The sequence below is a fragment of the Lutra lutra genome, chromosome 1 (assembly GCF_902655055.1).
Source record: "Lutra lutra chromosome 1, mLutLut1.2, whole genome shotgun sequence".
Classification (NCBI taxonomy): domain Eukaryota; kingdom Metazoa; phylum Chordata; class Mammalia; order Carnivora; family Mustelidae; genus Lutra; species Lutra lutra.
Genome location: NC_062278.1, coordinates 80,668,903 through 80,687,530, shown reverse-complemented (window position 1 = coordinate 80,687,530; position 18,628 = coordinate 80,668,903). Strand labels below are relative to the sequence as shown.

Sequence of the window (18,628 nt, the reverse complement as noted above, 5' to 3'; positions counted from 1 at the left end):
TTTGCCTTCCACTCAGGTCATGATCTCAGGGTACTGGGATAGAGCCCCACATCAGACTTCCTGCTCAGTAGGGAGCCTACTTCTCCCTTGCCCTCTGCCCCTCGTCAGGCTCATTCTCTCTCTCTCTCTCTCTCAAATAAAATAAATAAATAAAATATGATCGAATTCCTACTGGGTCTTCAGCAGACCCTTATGACTTATATGGCTCCAACTTTTTTTTTTTTCCTGCCTTTCTGTATCATGGCCAATAAGACCCCCAAAAGTGATACATGTTACAAAATAGTGTTGTCTTTACCTACATTTTATCCCCAAAGACAAATTCCCTTTCCTGGCAGTGGTGTCAGCTAATAATCAGGAGGAAAACAATCAGATTTAACTAATTTGTATTATTGTATAAATGACTAATTGATGATGTTGTTTGAATAGGACAATCACATTATGCATTCTACTTAGCTCCTTATAATGCTTTTTCTCTTCATGTTCTCTATAAAGAGTCTTAAGTTTTTTCCCTATTTTTTTTAATTTTTTTTTTTTTCGACAAAAAATCTTTATTTTAACATTAAAAGAAAGAATCACATGTTCATCCTGACGGCTTTCCCAGGCTTGGCCACCCAATAAGTTACACACACGCGAAGGGGCTCAGAAGGTTATTGCACGCCTGTGTCACTGATGGAGTCACGGTGATGTGGCCCCTCTCCCCGCAGTCAGACCCCGAGCCGGTCCCCGCTCCACAGGGAGGCCTCGCTCCAGCCAGGCTGTGGGGAGGCTCCAGGTGAACCTCGCTTCCGGGTTGTGAAACTAGTGACATTGTCAATTCCTGTGGCTCCTTTCACTCCAGAGCAGTGTTCGCTGGAGTGCACTCTTGGGTGGGGAGACTGAGGCAGCGCCTGCTCAGCAGGCCTTTGTCGGCAGTGCCCTCGGGCACGGGGAGGCCTGTTGTGACACCAGATGGCAGCCCTGCCTCTCAGAATCCTCACCGTGCACCATTCTTAAGATTGTTTGCTAGTTGATTCTTTGCTTTTTTGGCTACTTGATGGTTTTGATGAATTCGCTATGATCCAGGGGTGTTCTAGTACTTCTTTGAGAGTCGGCCTTTGGCTGGGATTATGTTTCAACAGTCTTGAAATGAGGTCCCTGGCTCCTTCCAGCACAAAGTCAGGGAATGTGTATTCAACCCGTGATATTCTTTTGTAGGTCTCTTGGTATGTGCTTGCCTCTAAAGGTGGCTTCCCAACGAGAAATTCATAGCAAAGAACCCCAAGGCTCCAGAGATATACCTTCTCATCATGCATTCGGCCTTCAATCATCTCTGGGGGCAAGTAATCCAGGGTGCCACAGAGGGTGGTTCTCCTGGAGGATGGGGCGTGTACCGACCACCCGAAGTCTGCGATCTTAAGCTCTCCAGCCGATCCAAGGAGTAGGTTCTCTGGCTTAATGTCTCTATGAATGACTCTTTTTGAGTGACAGTAAGACGGGGCATCTGCCAACTCTGTGATATAAGTAGCAGTTCTCTGCTCATCAAACTTCGACAGTTTCTGAAGTTCTCTGTAGACAGCTCCGAGAGGTGCATATTCTAGAATTAGGTAAACTCTGGTGGCATCATGGAAATAGCCATACAGTTTGAGGATGTTTGGATGCCTGAGGTGGGACTGTATCTCTACTTCTCTTCTCAGCTGATGCTCAACTCCTGCTTTCTCCAGTTGAGCCTTAAATAATACTTTAAGAGCCAGGATAAACTTGCTTTGTTTTTCTCTTGCCAAGTAAACATTACCAAACTTTCCTTTACCCAGGGGACGACCAATTTCAAAATCGTCCAAAGCCCATTGCCTTTTTTTCGATTCTTCACTTTTCTGTTTTGTTGCCAGTTCCTTTTCAGAATTACTTCCAGGGGCTGATGATGATGGCTGCTCCTTCTTTTGGGTGTTATTCAGTGGCCTTAAGAGACCCCGCAATGCAGTTCTCTTTAGATCTGTCCATGATGCCTCTAGCGTCACCAAACTGGCGTCCCCCAGCAGCGTTTGACAGGGTGGATCTTTCCCCACTCCCGACGTGTGCGAGCCTGCAGGGTGGTCCCCTACACCACCAGCCGCCCTACTGCAACCTCCTTCGCTCCATCAGCCTCTCTTTTGCCAACCTGAAAGTCCGTCGGCTCCCGCCTCCGGCCCAAGGGAGCCGAGCGCTCCTTAGAGCTCAGTTTTCCCTATATTTTTTAAAACAAGTTGAGTTCATATTTTTAGGTACTTGGTGTGCATTTCCCCACGAAGTGTGTCTATGAAAAGATGGTTAGCTGATCGACCAGTCCAAAAACACCCCAGTTAACTTTTCTTGTGCTGTATAAACAGGGCTATTAATAAATATTGCATAAATGAATAACTGAATAGATACCAGGCAGAAAGGAGGGCTAGTCCACGGAGAGGATCTGAGGGTGATACTCAGGCATTTTCTCCTTTTACCCCGGGCAAAACTCTGACCCTAGGCAAAGCTATAATGCTTACAAAATATCTTTTGTATCATACCTCCCTATCTATGCTACTTTTCAACATCTTCAGGACCTCTCTACAGTACCTCCTAGGTTCCTGACCATAGTTTTTTTTTTTTTTTTTTTTTAAAGATTTTATTTATTTATTTGACAGAGAGAGATCACAAGCAGGCAGAGAGGCAGGTAGAGAGAGAGGAGGAAGCAGGCTCCCTGCTGAGCAGAGAGCCCGATGCGGGGCTCGATCCCAGGACCCTGAGATCATGACCTGAGCCGAAGGCAGGGGCTTAACCCACTGAGCCACCCAGGCGCCCCCTGACCATAGTTTTTAATCTCATCTTTCTCATGGAAGGCCTCCTTGGTCCACTACTGACTATTTCTTCCCTACTCAGATTCTTCAGACCTTTCAAATAAAGTCCATTTTTTTCTGAAACTCTTCTTAAGCACATTTTAGTAGAACAGTCATCTGATTTAAATATAATACTCCAAGATTGTGTGTACTTTGAGGGAAGGTAAGTATACTAACCTGAAAGTATCCCCAATGGCGTTCGGTGGACCAAAGGACTCTATTTTGGTCAGGGGACCAATTTGCAGAATGCCTCTCCAGTATCGTTCTCTCCAGAACTACCTCCTCTTTCATATATTCTCTTCATTCCTTTAAAAATAAGTCATGGCGGTGGGTGGGGGGGCGCCTGGGTGGCTCAGTGGGTTAAAGCCTCTGCCTTCAGCTCGGGTCATGGTCCCAGGATCCTGGGATCGAGCCCCGCATCGGGCTCTCTGCTCAGCAGGAAGCCTACTTCCACCTCCCTCTCTTTGCCTGCCTCTCTGCCTACTTGTGGGCACTTCTGTCAAATAAATAAATAAAATCTTAAAAAAAATAAATAAAAATAAGTCATGGGTTTTATATACATAGATCACTTATGTGGAAGATAAAAATTGCTTTAAAAATATTTTAATATTTAAAAAATATTTTAATATTTATTTGTTATTGTGAAATTTTAAAAAATCAATGTAAGTTGGTTTGCTCTTTGCTCCCGAGCAGCAGGGGCAGGGGTCAGGCAGTGGTGTCATCCAGGAGGCTGAGAACCACTCAGCAAGTGCTGTTGCTTTAAAGATACGGGTGTGATCAAGGGGACTGTATGCCTAGATGAAAGATACTCTAAGAGGCCATTTTATGAAATAAAAGTGATTGATCATGAGCAAGAGGCATCAGAGTTGCAGAAGCTGAAAGACAGATTGGCCAAGCAAAGGTGAGGAAGAGCCAATGGCTGGTGCTGCTGGATTTTTCCAAGGGCATCATCATCTCCATAGGCTTCTGCATGCGCTGTATCTATGTTCCTATAGTAGGTGATTCTGACACATTGCATGTGCACATCAACACACACTTCTCCCAAGGTGCACACTTTATAGAGCTTCAGAGACTATAGGATTTTTTTATTAGTGCCACTTTTTAGGAAGTGAGTGTTCGCTGCAACTTTTGATTTTTGTTGCAAAAATGATGAGTAAAATGCGTTTGTTTTGATTTGGTGAGCAGACATTTAGTGTTTGTCTTTTCTAAAGGTAAACATGAATGGGCTCAGCTGAGCCAAAAACTGTTCAAGAATCTTGTTAATTCCCAACCCACTTTCACTGTTCTATCCCACTTAACATCCATTACTACCATGAGAAGGCGGGGAATCCAGCAAAAGAGTTTGAGTCTTTGCTTTCCATAGACTGGGGTCAGACAGACACATAGTTGCAGACTAGAAATTGAAGACAAAATATTTCTTTTTTCTTTTTGTTTGTTGTTGTTTTGATTTCCCCTTCCCTGGGTTCTGGCAAATGAAAGGCACTTGTGGGTACAGAATGTGAGAGAACTGGAGAGGAGAGGGAGATGTGATGTTTTGCTGAGTGCTTAGAAATAGATCCCCTTTACTGTCTTTACATAGGTTTTAACTAAGCAATAGAATTCCACTTAAGTCTCTTTTTGCAAGTTTGGACTGAGAATCTTGACAGATGCTACTCTGGGGCTAACGCTTATGCATTATAACCCAACAGAGTTAGACTTATCTCTTCTTCAATTGATGGCATGAAATAATGGCAGTAAAAATGATGAAGACTGAAAACATAAATGCATTTAGTATTGATTTATTTCTTACCATGCCTTATATCCCTTAGTGCAGCTCTGTTTTAAACTCTAAAAATCTGTCTTCTTCTGCCCAATATTGGGCTTTTATCTAAGCTCCAAAGATGTTGTGAACCTAGAGCAGTGTATCGCTTCTCGGCCTTTTGGCCAAGATGAAGTGAACCTAGAGCAGTGTATATTCTCTGAGCACTTCTGAAAAGAGAATTCCGTTGTAAAAGCAATAATACCACGTTATAGAAAATTCTGAAAAAAAAAGGAAAAGGAAATCCTTTTGAAAATAGTATTATCCTGATATAAATTGCCATAGAAAAATATGATACTGTTTTGGTTATTTTGTGTCCATGTTTTTGCTTAATAAAAACCTAGTAATTATTATATTGACACTTTACCTCAGATAAAACACTCAAATTCTCCTTTCACAGTAACACACTGGCTCTCAGGGCATTTGGAATCTAAGGTGAGTGATTATTTAGTAGCTATTTTATATGGTTCAAGAGTTTATATGTCGGATTATCAAATAAATTCATGTTAATGGCTGTTAAATTCTGAAAACCCAGAATAAAAGTCTAAATTTATTCTTAGGAAAAAGGATAATCTTGAAAATACTGAATAAATATAATTTCTTAATGAGGTACCATCATAATGTTCATATTTTTCATATATTTAATATTATATTGTATATTTGCTTCTACTTTACTGTCCAAAGAGCAAGATGATATGCCAAATGGGGGCGCCTGGGTGGCTCGGTGGTTGGGCCGCTGCCTTCGGCTCAGGTCATGATCTCAGGGTCCTGGGATCGAGCCCCGCATCGGGCTCTCTGCTCTGCGGGGAGCCTGCTTCCTCCCCTCTCTCTGCCTGCCTCTCTGCCTGCTTGTGATCTCTCTCTCTCTGTCAAATAAATAAAATCTTAAAAAAAAAAAAAAAAGATGATATGCCAAATGGCTTTGTCAAGACATCTCTACATAAGGTAGTCAAAGATACTAGAGTAGATCAAGAAACCCTCTTACTACCTTTTTTGGACTCAGTTTTTTCATTTATAATAATGGAACTGAATTACTGGAACCTTAGATGATCTCTAGGGTTCAGTCCTATTTTAGCAATGTATTATGTAGAGTTGAGAACCTGAAGTTTCCTTGATTTAGTACAGTTCCTTTTTATTTATTTATTTATTTATTTACATATAAGTAAAACCTTTATTTGTCCATACCACGATTAAGTCAGTTAACAGAAACACAAAGGATGGCATACACAGCATCTCATTTACATCATGGTCTTCAGGAGGCAGAGTGTTAATCCCACCACTGTATCATCACCTGTAGAAGCAACGCCACTTTCTCTTTCTCGTTCTTCCTTAAGTGTCTCTTGAACCATCAGCAGGCTGTGGGACCTGACACACTGCAGCACTGATGTGCCCCAGGGTCTTCTTCCCAGTTACTGTCACAACACAGTGCCTTCCGAGCCTGAGCATTTTTGCTTTTGTGGGTTCATTTGGCCCTCACAATATACCTGTGAGAGAGGTAGGAGAGTTCGTCATTTCTCCCTCTGTAAGCGAGGAGCCCAAGTTCTCGAGTGGTAAGATGGCCCGCCAGACGGACCAGCAGGGACGAATGGCTACACCTAGATCTTAGGCAGGATTTCCGAGATTGTTCTCATCCACATGGCCTCCTCTTAATATTTCCCCTTTTTTCCTGTTCATTTCTTAAAGAACTTTCCCGTTAGGGCGCATGGGTGACTCTGTTGTTGGGTGTGCCTTTGGCTCAGGTCATGATCTCAGGATCCTGGGATTGAGCCCTCCATTGGGCTCCCTGCTTAGCGGGAATTCCTTTTCTCACTCCCCCTGCTTGTGTTCCCTTCTCTTGCTGTCTCTCTCTGTCAAATAAATAAATAAAATCTTAAAAGAGAGAGAGAGGAAAAAAAAAGAACTTTCCCTTTAATTTTATTCTCATATTAAGGTTGTTTCTTCCAAAGGATTTCACAATGCTACCTCCCAAGTTTAACTCTACTTTTTTTCTTTAGCACTTCTCTTATCTCAAATAAATCCCTGCCTATGTACTTTGCTACCATTAATAGATTAATATAGTACAGGCGTAACTCTCCTTCAAGTACTTCCCTGTTTTTCCAGAAACCCTACATACCTACATTAATGTTATCCAGTTATAAATTACATATATCCTTCCATATAAATACCTAAAACTATTGAGAAAATATACATATATAGATATATATCCATTTCACTGCCTTAATATGTGCTTCTTTAAAGCAAGGAACTGATGTAAGGTGTGGTGCTTTTGTAAGCTGAATATATAAATAAATATTAATACCACAGAATGCTTCCTTAACATACAGTTGTTACCACTAATTCAAACATACAGGATGTGGTTGTGACTGAAAATATTGAAATTAAAATTTCACTTTGCCTTTCTTTGTTATGCCACTTATCAAAGGATTTTTTTAGAACTTGAAGGTACTAGAAAAGTAATCTAGTACAAATCTCTCATTTTAAAGAAATTGAGGCACAAAAAGAGCAAGTTGTCTGCCGGATGTAACAATAATACCGTTATTTTTAGACAGAAATGCCTTTTGTGTTCTCAAGACATGACACTAGTCTTCTAATAGTTTTTCTCTCAAATATCTGCTGAAAGAGTGTTGGAAAAACTACCTATTCTTTTGCCATCTAAGTGTACTTTTAAAATTTCTTATCATAATTATAAATAGTCACAAAGGGTATAATTTCAGGATAATGTAAATACTGACCTCTTTAAAAAGCACTCAGTATTACCTAAAAGCTACAACAGTGTGTTATTAACTATAATCCATTTAAAAATTGGTGAATAGGGGCACCCAAGTGGCTCAGTAAAGTGCCTGACTCTTGATTTCAGCTTAGATCATGATCCCAGGGTTGTGTGATTGACCCACATCAGGCTCTGTGCTGGGTGTGGAGCCTGCTGAAGAGTCTCTCTCCTTCTCCCTCTGCCCCTCCCCCCAAAAATTTGTGAATGAATTTTTCAAACCAGCAACTTCATTTTTATTTTGCTTTGTACTTACATTTCTATTCTATCCCTCAACAGAATTTTATCCTAAATTATATTTATGCTTCAGCATCTTTTATTAATTATTAGATGACCTTTAAAAATTTTTTATTAACATATAATGTATTATATGCCCCAAGGGTACAGGTCTGTGAATCATCAGGCTTACACACTTCACAGCACTCACCATAGTAGATTACCTTTTAATAAAAGTATGTATGCTATTTGGAAATATTTTTTTAAAAGATTTGTGTCCCTAAGGATCTATGAAAATTTTTTGAAGTGAGTTTTTATTACAGCTATCATTATATAATCAAACTAAATGCAAATATATTAAATTTTGACAAATAATAATTAAGGAAATACATTTCTTAGGGAGATGGATGGAAGTTTTTACAAATGACTTTATGTAGACATGGGTGGGTATTACTTACTGGTAGAATGAGACAGGATTGAATATTAATTCTGTTCTAATTTTTATATTTACAGATGGAAAGATTATGTCTATTTAAATAGGAATGGAAATTTTGTTATGGCAGTGTCACTCAGTTTGATTCCATTGATCTGTTTCTCTGGAGGACTCTGACTCATACAATCTCTTATCAAAAATATTTTTAATCCCTTATCATTTGGCAGTTGATTTAGTTTCTTAAATTTTTTCAAGGCAAAGAATTGAATACTCATTGATTGCCAAAAAAAAAAAAAAAAGAAAGAAAATGATTTTGTATCCACTTCTTAGCTTTCTCAACATCTATACCAATATTTCAAATAATGTCTTTGGTGCTCCAGAGGTTATTACATCCCGAAGGCAATGTTATGGTGAAGCAGAGGGGGACAATTATTAAAGAAAACCTTTTAATTTAATTTTTTTGAGTGTAGTTGACACAATGTTATATTAGTTTCAGGTGTACAACATAGTGATTCAACAGCTCCATATGTTGTGCTGGGCTCACAAGTGTAGCCATCATCTGTCACCAACAATGCTATTATAATACCATTGACTATATTCCCTACATTGTACTTTTTATTTCTGTCACTTATTGATTCCCTAACTTGAACTCTATATCTCCCACTCCCCTTTACCCATTTTGTCCATCCCCCTACCCCTCTCCCCTCTGGCAGCCATCAGTTTGTTCTCTGTATTTATAGATCTGATTCTACTTTTTGTTTCTTTATTCATTTGTTTTGTTTTTTAGATTCCACATATGACTGAAACCATATGGTGTTGGTCTTTCTCTGTCTGACTTATTTCATTTAGCATAATATTCTGTAGGTCCATCCATGTTACTGCAAATGGCAAGATATTATCCTTTTTTTTTAATTTTTTATTTTTTATAAACATATAATATATTTTTATCCCCAGGGGTACAGGTCTGTGAAGATATTATCCTTTTTTATGGCTGATTATTATTCCATTGTGTGTGTGTGTGTGTGTGTGTGTGTGTGTATGTGTGTGTAACAACTTCTTTATCCAATCATCTATCCGTGGACCCTTGGGATGTTTCCAAATCTTCTAATTGTAAATAATGCTGCAGTAAACATAGAGGTGCATTTATCTTTTCAAATTAGTATTTTTTTGGGGGGTGGTCATGGTAAATACCCAATAGTGGAATTATTGGCTCATATGGTATTTATATTTTTAATTTTTTGAGGAATCTTCATAGTGTTTTCCACAGTGGCTTTACCAATTTACATTCCCTCCAAAAGTGCATGAGAGTTCCTTTTTCTCCACATCCTTGCCAGCACTTGTTATTTCTTGTCTTTGATTTTAGCCATTCTGACAGGTATAAGATGGTAACTCATTATGGTTTTGATTTGCATTTCCCTAATGATTAGTGATGTTGAACATTTTTTCTTGTGTCTGTTGGCCACCTGTCTATCTTTGGAAAAATGTGTATTCAGGTCCTTTGCCCATTTTTAATCAGATTACTCTTTTTTTTTTTTTTTTTTTTTTGGTGTTGGCGACCCATTTTATTATATTATTTATTTATATATTTATTTTTTGGAGACCCATTTTAAATAGATTTCTGTAAAACTGTTTTTTGTCCTTATACTTCATTGGAAGGTATTGCCTCAGAGCTACTATATCCTAGTCTGAAAACAGCTGGTGTAAATCATCTTGCTATGTACATTCTTAAATATTATTTCTATTATTATTTATTTATGGATAACATTTTGACTGTGGTAGAAATAAAATACACTAAAAATGATTAAGCTCAGATAAGGAAAAAAAACCAGTGCTGATCATTTGTTTGGTCATTGATATTTTAATGATATTAATGATGTCATTGATATTAAGTTAAACATATTTAAGCAAATTAGAGCCCTTTGATAAAATTCCTTATGGTTCATTTGCAACTTCATTGTACATCTTTACATATTTATAGTTAATATATCAAGTAATTAATAATTAATTGAGTAATCGACTCACGTATTTTACTACTGAGAGAACACAGTATTATAATTGGGAATTACTATTTGGTGTGGTATTGTACCAAAAACTCACTTCCAGGTCATACATCACAAAAAAGGGATATAAACAATGTTTCATGACACCTAACCCAAGTATTTTTGATGCTGTAGCCTAAGATTTCTCCCAGACTTAGCATTTGACACATGGTAGAAGCTTTAAACATTTGATGAATTGATTAAAAGTGCAAAATAGATCCTCAGGCATTAATTACTTGAAATTATGGTTATGGGTATTTGAAAAAAATCACTTTCATGAAAATAACTCTTTTTTTTTTTTTTTTTTTTTTTTTTTTTTTTTTTTTTTAAAGATTTTATTTATTTATTTGACAGACAGAGATCACAAGTAGGCAGAAAGGCAGGCAGAGAGACAGGAGGAAGCAGGCTCCCTGCTGAGCAGAGAGCCCGATGCGGGGCTCGATCCCAGGACCCTGAGATCATGACCTGAGCCGAAGGCAGAGGCTTTAACCCACTGAGCCACCCAGGCGCCCCGAAAATAACTCTTTTTATAGATGGACATGAAAGGTGTTAGAACATGATGACAAACAAATGGAATAAAAGGGCCTACTGGTAGCAAAAGCTTAATACCTATTACCTATAAGCAGTTTTATTTCATTTGGATAGTTAATATTACCAGTACTGTGGCATATTCTTACTGGTGAAACATAACCTTAATTAATTAACTTCATAAAATAAAGTCTAAAAACCATTAAGTGAATTAATATGTAGAAGTGTTTAGTTTTAGTTATCATTTACTGTGGTTATTACCCCCTAGCTTGTTTTGTTCTTTTCATGGGGGGAATATTATCCTAAGGACAGAATTTCCATGGCTGTGTCCGTTGAACTGGCAGTGCTGATTAATGTTTGAAGCATCATGTGAATTCCTTTCATTCTTAAAATTGTTTAAGTACTGCCATTTCTTTGGAGAGTTCATGTGAATAGAAAGAATTCTAAAGTGTGTGTGTGTGTGTGTGTGTGTGTGTGTGTGTGTGTGTGTTTTGGTATAATAGATAAAATTAAATAGAGCAAATTTACTGATGTTTGGAAAGTGATGTCTTATTTCAAAAATTTGAATAACAATTAGGCAATATAATAACTTGGGGGGAAAAATGAGATTTCATGCTCTCTAGTTTTCCAATTAAAAGGAGCCCATTTCGAGGTTGGGAGAAAATGTCAGTAAGATCATTTCTCCTATGTGAAAATCATACAAAGCTTTTCAGAGTCACATAGGCCAAGAGTCAGGAATGCAGCTGAATGACTTCTCATATCTATAAAAGCTGTTGTCTGCTTTAAAAGGAAAAGCTCTCAGCATGACTTTAATGTTGCATTTCTGAAATATAGCTTGAAAATCTCTTCTCAGGGCTGAAGAGAGCAGGAAGGTTATTATCTACCTCACATTTTAAAATATGAAACAAATCAGTACAAAGACCTATTTATTGTCTTTAGGTTGTGCTTTAAAGAGCACTTCAAATATTTCTTTAAAATCTGCTTTTATTCTGCAGTGTTACCTACTACTAAACATTAATTTTTTTCTTGTGCTAGTATATTCAACCATCTCTCTGGTAGTTTAAAGGGATGATATTTGTGCTGCAGAATTTTTGTGTAAGTAAAAATATAATTGAGTACAGCATCAAAGATAACATTTACCAAAAGTCATATACCCTAAACTACACACTGTGAATAGCAAGATACAGATACTGTCAACAATTGTTTTGATGGTTCAAAAGCATTTCCGCCCCCCTAGTGTGTTGGAACTGGCTTGCTCTGGCTTGTGAGAGTCGATTGTTACATTTTCAGGAATCGGTGTAGCTTGACATTGATCATGGAGAGAGTATTTATACCATGGAAACCAGCAAAGATTACAAACAGAGACTTCTTTTCCCTTTCTCCCTCCAAGATGGGCCAGTTCTTAAACATTAACCAATATACTATTACCTGTACGTGTACTACACAGATACACACACATGTACATACACACAGAATTTGTATGGTAGGGGTAAAAAAAATCAATGATTAATATTCAACTGACCATTAAGATTCTCTGATAAATTGTGAATCAAATATATTCTTTGGAAAAAAAGATGAAGACTGAACAAAAGATGAATGTCTCATAGAAAATTTATAAATTGGTATTAGAACATACAGTTCTAGATTTTCTCTCTGACTGAAAACATGTTCAGTGAAAATGAATAACTGGTTTATTATCTTAAACAAGGGCTTCATTTACAACTGAGCAACTGTCTTTTTTTCAGGGAAATTTCTTAGAAGATTCTTCTTGCCTCAAAAAGGAACCCAAACTTAGACTCAGTTCCCGTTTAATGTGAGGCGATGTTTCTTGGCAAAGCATGATAATTGTAGTGCTATTTTGCCAGTATAGAATTAGCCTCAAGGCACTCTGTTCCAAATACTGTTGCTTATATTGTTCCAGTTATAAGGGCCTTTATTGTACTAATGCACTTCACACACAAGGAAAGTAAAGAGTCAATATTGGTCGTAGTACTAAGAGCTGAGCACATTTGCTGCCCTGACAGTTAGGTGCAACAACACTGTGTGAATTAGCTGACATTGGCATCTATTCTCCCTAAACAACCTTCAAAATGTAATACGGAGATTCCTCTCTTCTGACGCAGAGTTCCCATGTTAAAAGTTTTTTATTTTAGAGACTTATAGATTGATATGCAGACCAGTGCAGTCCAAGATTCTATCACAAGACTACTTATTAAGAAAACTTGTAAGACTTAGGACATTCTTCTGTTCATTCAACATTATTTGTTTTTCACACAGACTGCCTTGAGCAACAGTAACTAGACCTTCATCATGGTCTTGTATAATTTTATTTTTAATAAACCAGATCGTAGTTATAGGAGAAAAAATATGATTATTATGGTAATAAAATTTTCACTCATGATTGATACAGCCACCTGTAATTATATGATAATTTGTCTTCTTATCTTTAGTAAAGGGTTTTTAAATTTCATTTTACAGGATTTGAAATAAAATTATGTAGTGTATAATTACATTTTGTAAATGTTCCATTCATTTTTTAACAGAATGCATATTTTCTTTTTTTTTTTTAAGATTTTATTTATTTATTTGACAGAGAGAGATCACAAGTAGACAGAGAGACAGGCAGAGAGAGAGAGAGAGAGGGAAGCAGGCTTCCTGCTGAGCAGAGAGCCCGATGTGGGACTCGATCCCAGGACCCTGAGATCATGACCTGAGCTGAAGGCAGCAGCTTAACCCACTGAGCCACCCAGGCGCCCCAGAATGCATATTTTCTATTTGACAGAGCCCATATTAAGGTTTCCTCATATGATTATGGTCTTGTCATTTTCTCTATCGATTTTTTTATTTTGAAGACATACTTGACTGTTTTTACTTCTTGGTGAATTATTTCCTTTAAGAAGTCTGAAATATCAATGTCCTATTTAATGCCTTAAAATCTCTTTTGCTACTATGTACTAATATAGCAGGTTTCCTTTGTAATGTTTACCTGTTACAGACTTTTTTCATCTACTATCTCAAACCTTTTGTGTCATCTTGCTTAAATGGGTCTTTTATAAATCATATAAACTAGATTTAAAACTGACTTATAGGGACTCCTGGATAGCTCAGTTGGTTAAGCAGTTGTATTCAGGTCAGGTCATGATCGCAGGGTCCTGGGATTGAGTCCCAAATCAGGCTCCTTGCTTGGTGAGGAGCCTGCTTCTCCCTCTGCCTGCTCTGCCTGCCACTCGCCCTGCTTGTGTTCTCTCTCTCTCTCTGATGAATAAATAAAATCTTAAATAAATAAATAAATAAATAAAACAATAATATCTGAGAATTAATTTCTTTCTTTCTTTCTTTTTCTTTCTTTCTTTCTTTGTTTTTTAAAAGATTTTATTTACTTATTTGACAGATGGAGATCACAGAGAAACAGGCAGAGAGAGAGGAGGAAGCAGGCTCCCTGCTGAGCAGAGAGCCCGATGTGGGGCTCAATCCCAGAACCCTGGGATCATGACCTGAGCCGAAGGCAGAGGCTTTAACCCACTGAGCCACCCAGGTGCCCCAAGAATTTCTTTTTTTAGATGAAAAATTTAAACTACTCACTTTTTTTTGATTACTGTGAAGTTTGTATTTATTTTTGCCACATCATGTTTTATACTCTACTTACCATGCTTTTTATTCCTTGATGTTTCCTTTTCTACCTATTTTTAGGTTGATCAGTTATTCTAATTTTCATTGCCATGCATAGTTTGGAAGTTCTACATTTTTAAAAAAATAAGTTACATTTTTTAGGGGCTCCCTAAATTTTCCTAAATTTTGAAAATTTTATTGATTTTTAAAAATATTTTATATAGTTACATGTTTTTAGTTACATGTTTAGTTACATGTTTTTTATTAGTAATACTCCTTGTAAACAGTACTTAACAATTACTATTTCTGCTTTTGTTTCATTATCAATTTTTTTTCTTAAATTCCCTAGTTAATCTTTCAAGGTTTTTGAGAATTACATTTTAAATAACAGAAACTATCTTTATTTTGCCTTTTCATGTAAATGATATGAAATTCTAGAATCAAAATTATTTCTCTTTTTTTTAAATTCCTCTTCTTAAGGAGAGCTTGGTAAAAAAGTACATCGTTTCAGTTATAAGGTGAATAAGGATGAAGACCTAAATGTATAACATGGCAATTGTAGTTGATAATGCTGTATTCTGTAATTGAAATCTGCTGAGAAAGTAGAACCTAAATGTTCTCTAACATAAACAAGGGGGGTAGGGTAAATATGTGAGATTATAGATGTGTTAATAACTAGATAGAGGAATCATTTCATAATTATATGATTATCAAATCATCATTTTGTACAATTTAAATATCTTAAAATTTTGACAATTATATCTCAAAAAGCTGAAATAAAGTATTTCTCTTATAAATTATTGAAGATATTTTTACATTGCTGTGTATTCATTTTTACCAATGAGAAGTTATGGGTCATTCTAGTTCTTACTCCTTAATAAGATATCCTTTTTCCTCTCTGAAGGTTTTTTAGAATTTTTTGATGTTCTGAAATTTCATGTTTATGTGTCTAGAGAATGGATCTTTTTCATTTATTATACCATGGACTTAAAAATTCCTGCCTTTTAAAAATTCTGTATTAACACAAAAATTGCAAACCTTTTTCCTCTTGGTCCTCCCATTTGCATTTCCAGTGAGATTTTTGAGCTTTAGTCTTTTTTCTTTATGGCCCTTTTGTGCTGCATTCTAAATAAAATAGTAAAATTGTGTGTGTGTATGTATGTTTTTGCATGTGAATGTTTTTGCATGCATATAATGAAGCCTTCCATATCCATTATTAATCTCAATAACTATCCACATTTTCCACTTTGATCTAATCCTTTGAATATTCCATATGTATATATATATAAAATATGTATTTTTTCTGAAGTATTTTAAGTAAATTCAAGACATCATATTATTTTATCAGTAAGTACTTAAATATTTATTTTCTTCTCTTTATTTTTAGAAAGAGAGAGAGAGAGAGCACAAGCATGGGGAGGGGGCAGCAGGAAAGGGAACCTTTTTTTTTTTTTTTTTTAAAGATTGTTATTTGCTTATTTGACAGACAGGGAGAGCAAGCACAGGCAGGGGGAGGGACAGGCAAAGGGAGAAGGAGAAACATGCTCCCGGAGGAGCAAGGAGCCTAGTGTGGGGCAATCGCAGGACCCAGGGATCACAACCAGAGCCAAAGGCAGACGCTTAACCAACGGAGCCACCCAGGTGCCCCGGGAGACAGGGAATCTTAAGCAGGTTCTATGCCCAGCATGGAACCTGCTTGGGGCTTGATCTCATGACCCTAAGATCATGACCTGAGCCGAAATCAAGAGTTTGATGCTTAAACAACTGGGTCACCCAGCTGTCCCAGTAAGTACTTAAGTATTTCTAATAGATTAGGACTTTTCTTTCCATTTAACTACAGTACCATTATCACTCTTAAGAGAATTACCAATGATTCATAATACCAAACACCTAGTTCAGGGCCAGTTTTCTCTGAGTATCTATATGAGTATGTTCAAATGAGTCTACATATAGCATTTGGTTGATTTGTCTTTTAAATCTCTATTTTTAAAAATTTTATTAAGTGTTCAATGTTAATTCCAGTGTAGTTAACTTACAGTGTTATATTAGTGTAGGGTGTATAAACCAGTGACTCAGCAATACTGTATATTACTCAGTGCTTATCATTGTAAGTGTATTCTTATTTCTTTTCACATATTTCATTCATCGCTCCACCTATCTCCCCTCTGGTAACCATCAGTTTGTTCTCTGTAGTAAGAGCCTATTTTTTTGTTTTGTCTCTCTTTCTCTCTCTTTTCTCCTTATTTGTTTTGTTTCTTAAGTTCCAGATGATTGAAATCATACTGTATTTGTCTTTCTGTCTGACTTATTTTACTTTGCATTGTATTCTCTAGCTCCATCCATGTTGTTACAAATGGAAAGATTTCATTCTTTCTTGTGGCTACATACTATTCTAACATTATATATACTATATTTACATCATTATATACATGGTATATATATGTATGTATATACATACATATATATGCATACACACACCACATCTTCTTTATCCATCCGTCAATGGACACAATGGACATTGCTTCATAATCTGGCTATTGTAAATGATGCTGCAATAAACATAGGGGTACAAATATCCTTTCCAATTAGTGTTTTTGTATTCTTTGGGTAAATACCCAGTAGTGCGATTACTAGATTGTAGGATAGTTCCATTTTTAATTTTTTGAGGAATTTCCTTCTATAGTGGTATATGTACTTTCCATTCCCACCAACAGTGTAAAAGGGTTCTTTTTTTCCTTCACATCCTCACCAACACTTGTTTCCTATGTTTTTGATTTTAACTATTCTGACAGTGTGTGGTGATAGTTCATAGTGGTTTTGACTTGCATCTCCCTAATGATAAGTGTTGTTGAGCAACTCTTCATCTGTCTGTTGGCCATCTGTATGTCTTCCCTGGAGAAATGTCTGTTCATGTCTTTGTCCATTTTTAATTGGATTATTTGTTTTTTGGGTGTTGAGTTGTATCAGTTTTTTATATATTTTGGGTAATAACCCTTTATTGGATATGTCATTTGCAAACATTTTATCCCAATCAGTAGGTTGCCTTTTAGTTTTGTTGATTGTTTCCTTTGCTGTGCAGAAACTTTTTATCTTTGATTCAGTCCCAGTGGTTTATTTTTGCTTTTATTTCCTTTCCTCTGAAGACATATCTAGAAAAATCTAACTGTCACTGATGTCAGAGAGATTATTGCCTGTACTCTCTTCAGGGATGTTTATGGTTTCAAGTCTCATATTCAGGTCTTTAATCCATTTTGAATTTATTTTTGTGTGTGGTAAAAGAAAATGGTCCAGTTTCATTCTTTTGCATGTTGCTGCCCAGTTTTCCCAACACTTTTGAGGAGACTCTCTTTTTCCCATTGTATATTCTTTTCTGTTTTGTAAAAAAATAATCAACCATATAAATGTGGGTTTATTTCTGGGTTTTCTGTTCTATTCTATTGATCTATGTATCTTTATGCCAGTACTATATACTATTTTAATTAAGGTAACTTGAATTGTGATAACTCCAGTTTTACTTTTCTTTTCCAAGATTATTTTTGATATTCAAGGTCTTTTTTTTTCCCCATAAAATTTTTAGGATTGTTTATTCTAGTTCTGTGAAAAATGTTGGTAATTTGATAGGGATCACATTAAATGTGAAGATTGCTTTAGGTAGTCTATATTACCATTTTATTTACCTTATTTTTTTAAAAAAAGATTTTATTTATTTATTTGAGAGAGAGAGAGGGAGAGAGAGCACGAGCAGGGGGAGGGGCAGGGGGAGAAGCAGACTCCCTGATGAGCAGGGAGCCTGATGCAGGACTTGATCCCAGGACCTGAGAATATGACCTGAGCCAAAGAAAGTTGCTTAACCCACTGAGCCACCTAGGCACCCTGATCCAGGACTTTGGTCTGTTTGAAAAAAAAAATTTTTTTTTTTTTTAAAATTACTGATTCAGTTTCATTGCTGGTAATTGTTCTGTTTAAATTTTCTGTTTCTTCCTGATTTAGTTTTGATAGGTTATATGTTTCTAGGAATTGTATCCATTTCTTCCAGGTTGTCCAATTTATTGGCATGTAGGTTTTCATAATACTGTTGCAATTGCTTGTATTTCTGTGGTGTTGGTTGTACTTCTCCTTTTGCATTAGTGATTTTATGTATTTGGGTCCTCTCTCTCTCAGTCTTTTTTTCTTTTCCTTTTCTTTCTTTCTTTCTTTTCTTTTTTTTTTTTTGATGAGTCCTGCTAGAGGTTTATCAATTTTGTTGATCTTTTCAAAGAACAAGCTTCTGGTTTCATTGATCTGTATTTATGACTTTTTTTTAAAGTATCAATATCATTTATTTCTGCTCTAATCTTTATAATTTTCTTCCTTTTGCTGCTTTTTCTTTTTTTAGCCCTTTAGGTATTTAAGTTATTTATTTGAGATTTTTTT

General features: G+C 36.4%; 1 protein-coding gene across 1 annotated transcript in view; it reads right to left on the bottom strand.

Moving 5' to 3' along the window:
- Window positions 1-534: 534 nt before the first annotated feature.
- The window catches only part of LOC125098358 (aurora kinase A-like), a 146,301-nt gene continuing 128,207 nt past the window's right edge, over window positions 535-18,628 (bottom strand). The window contains exon 2 of the mRNA XM_047727139.1: window positions 535-2,059. Within this exon, the coding sequence (XP_047583095.1) occupies window positions 990-2,059 (1,070 nt within the window). The 3' untranslated portion in view covers window positions 535-989. The remainder of the gene's footprint in view (window positions 2,060-18,628) is intronic.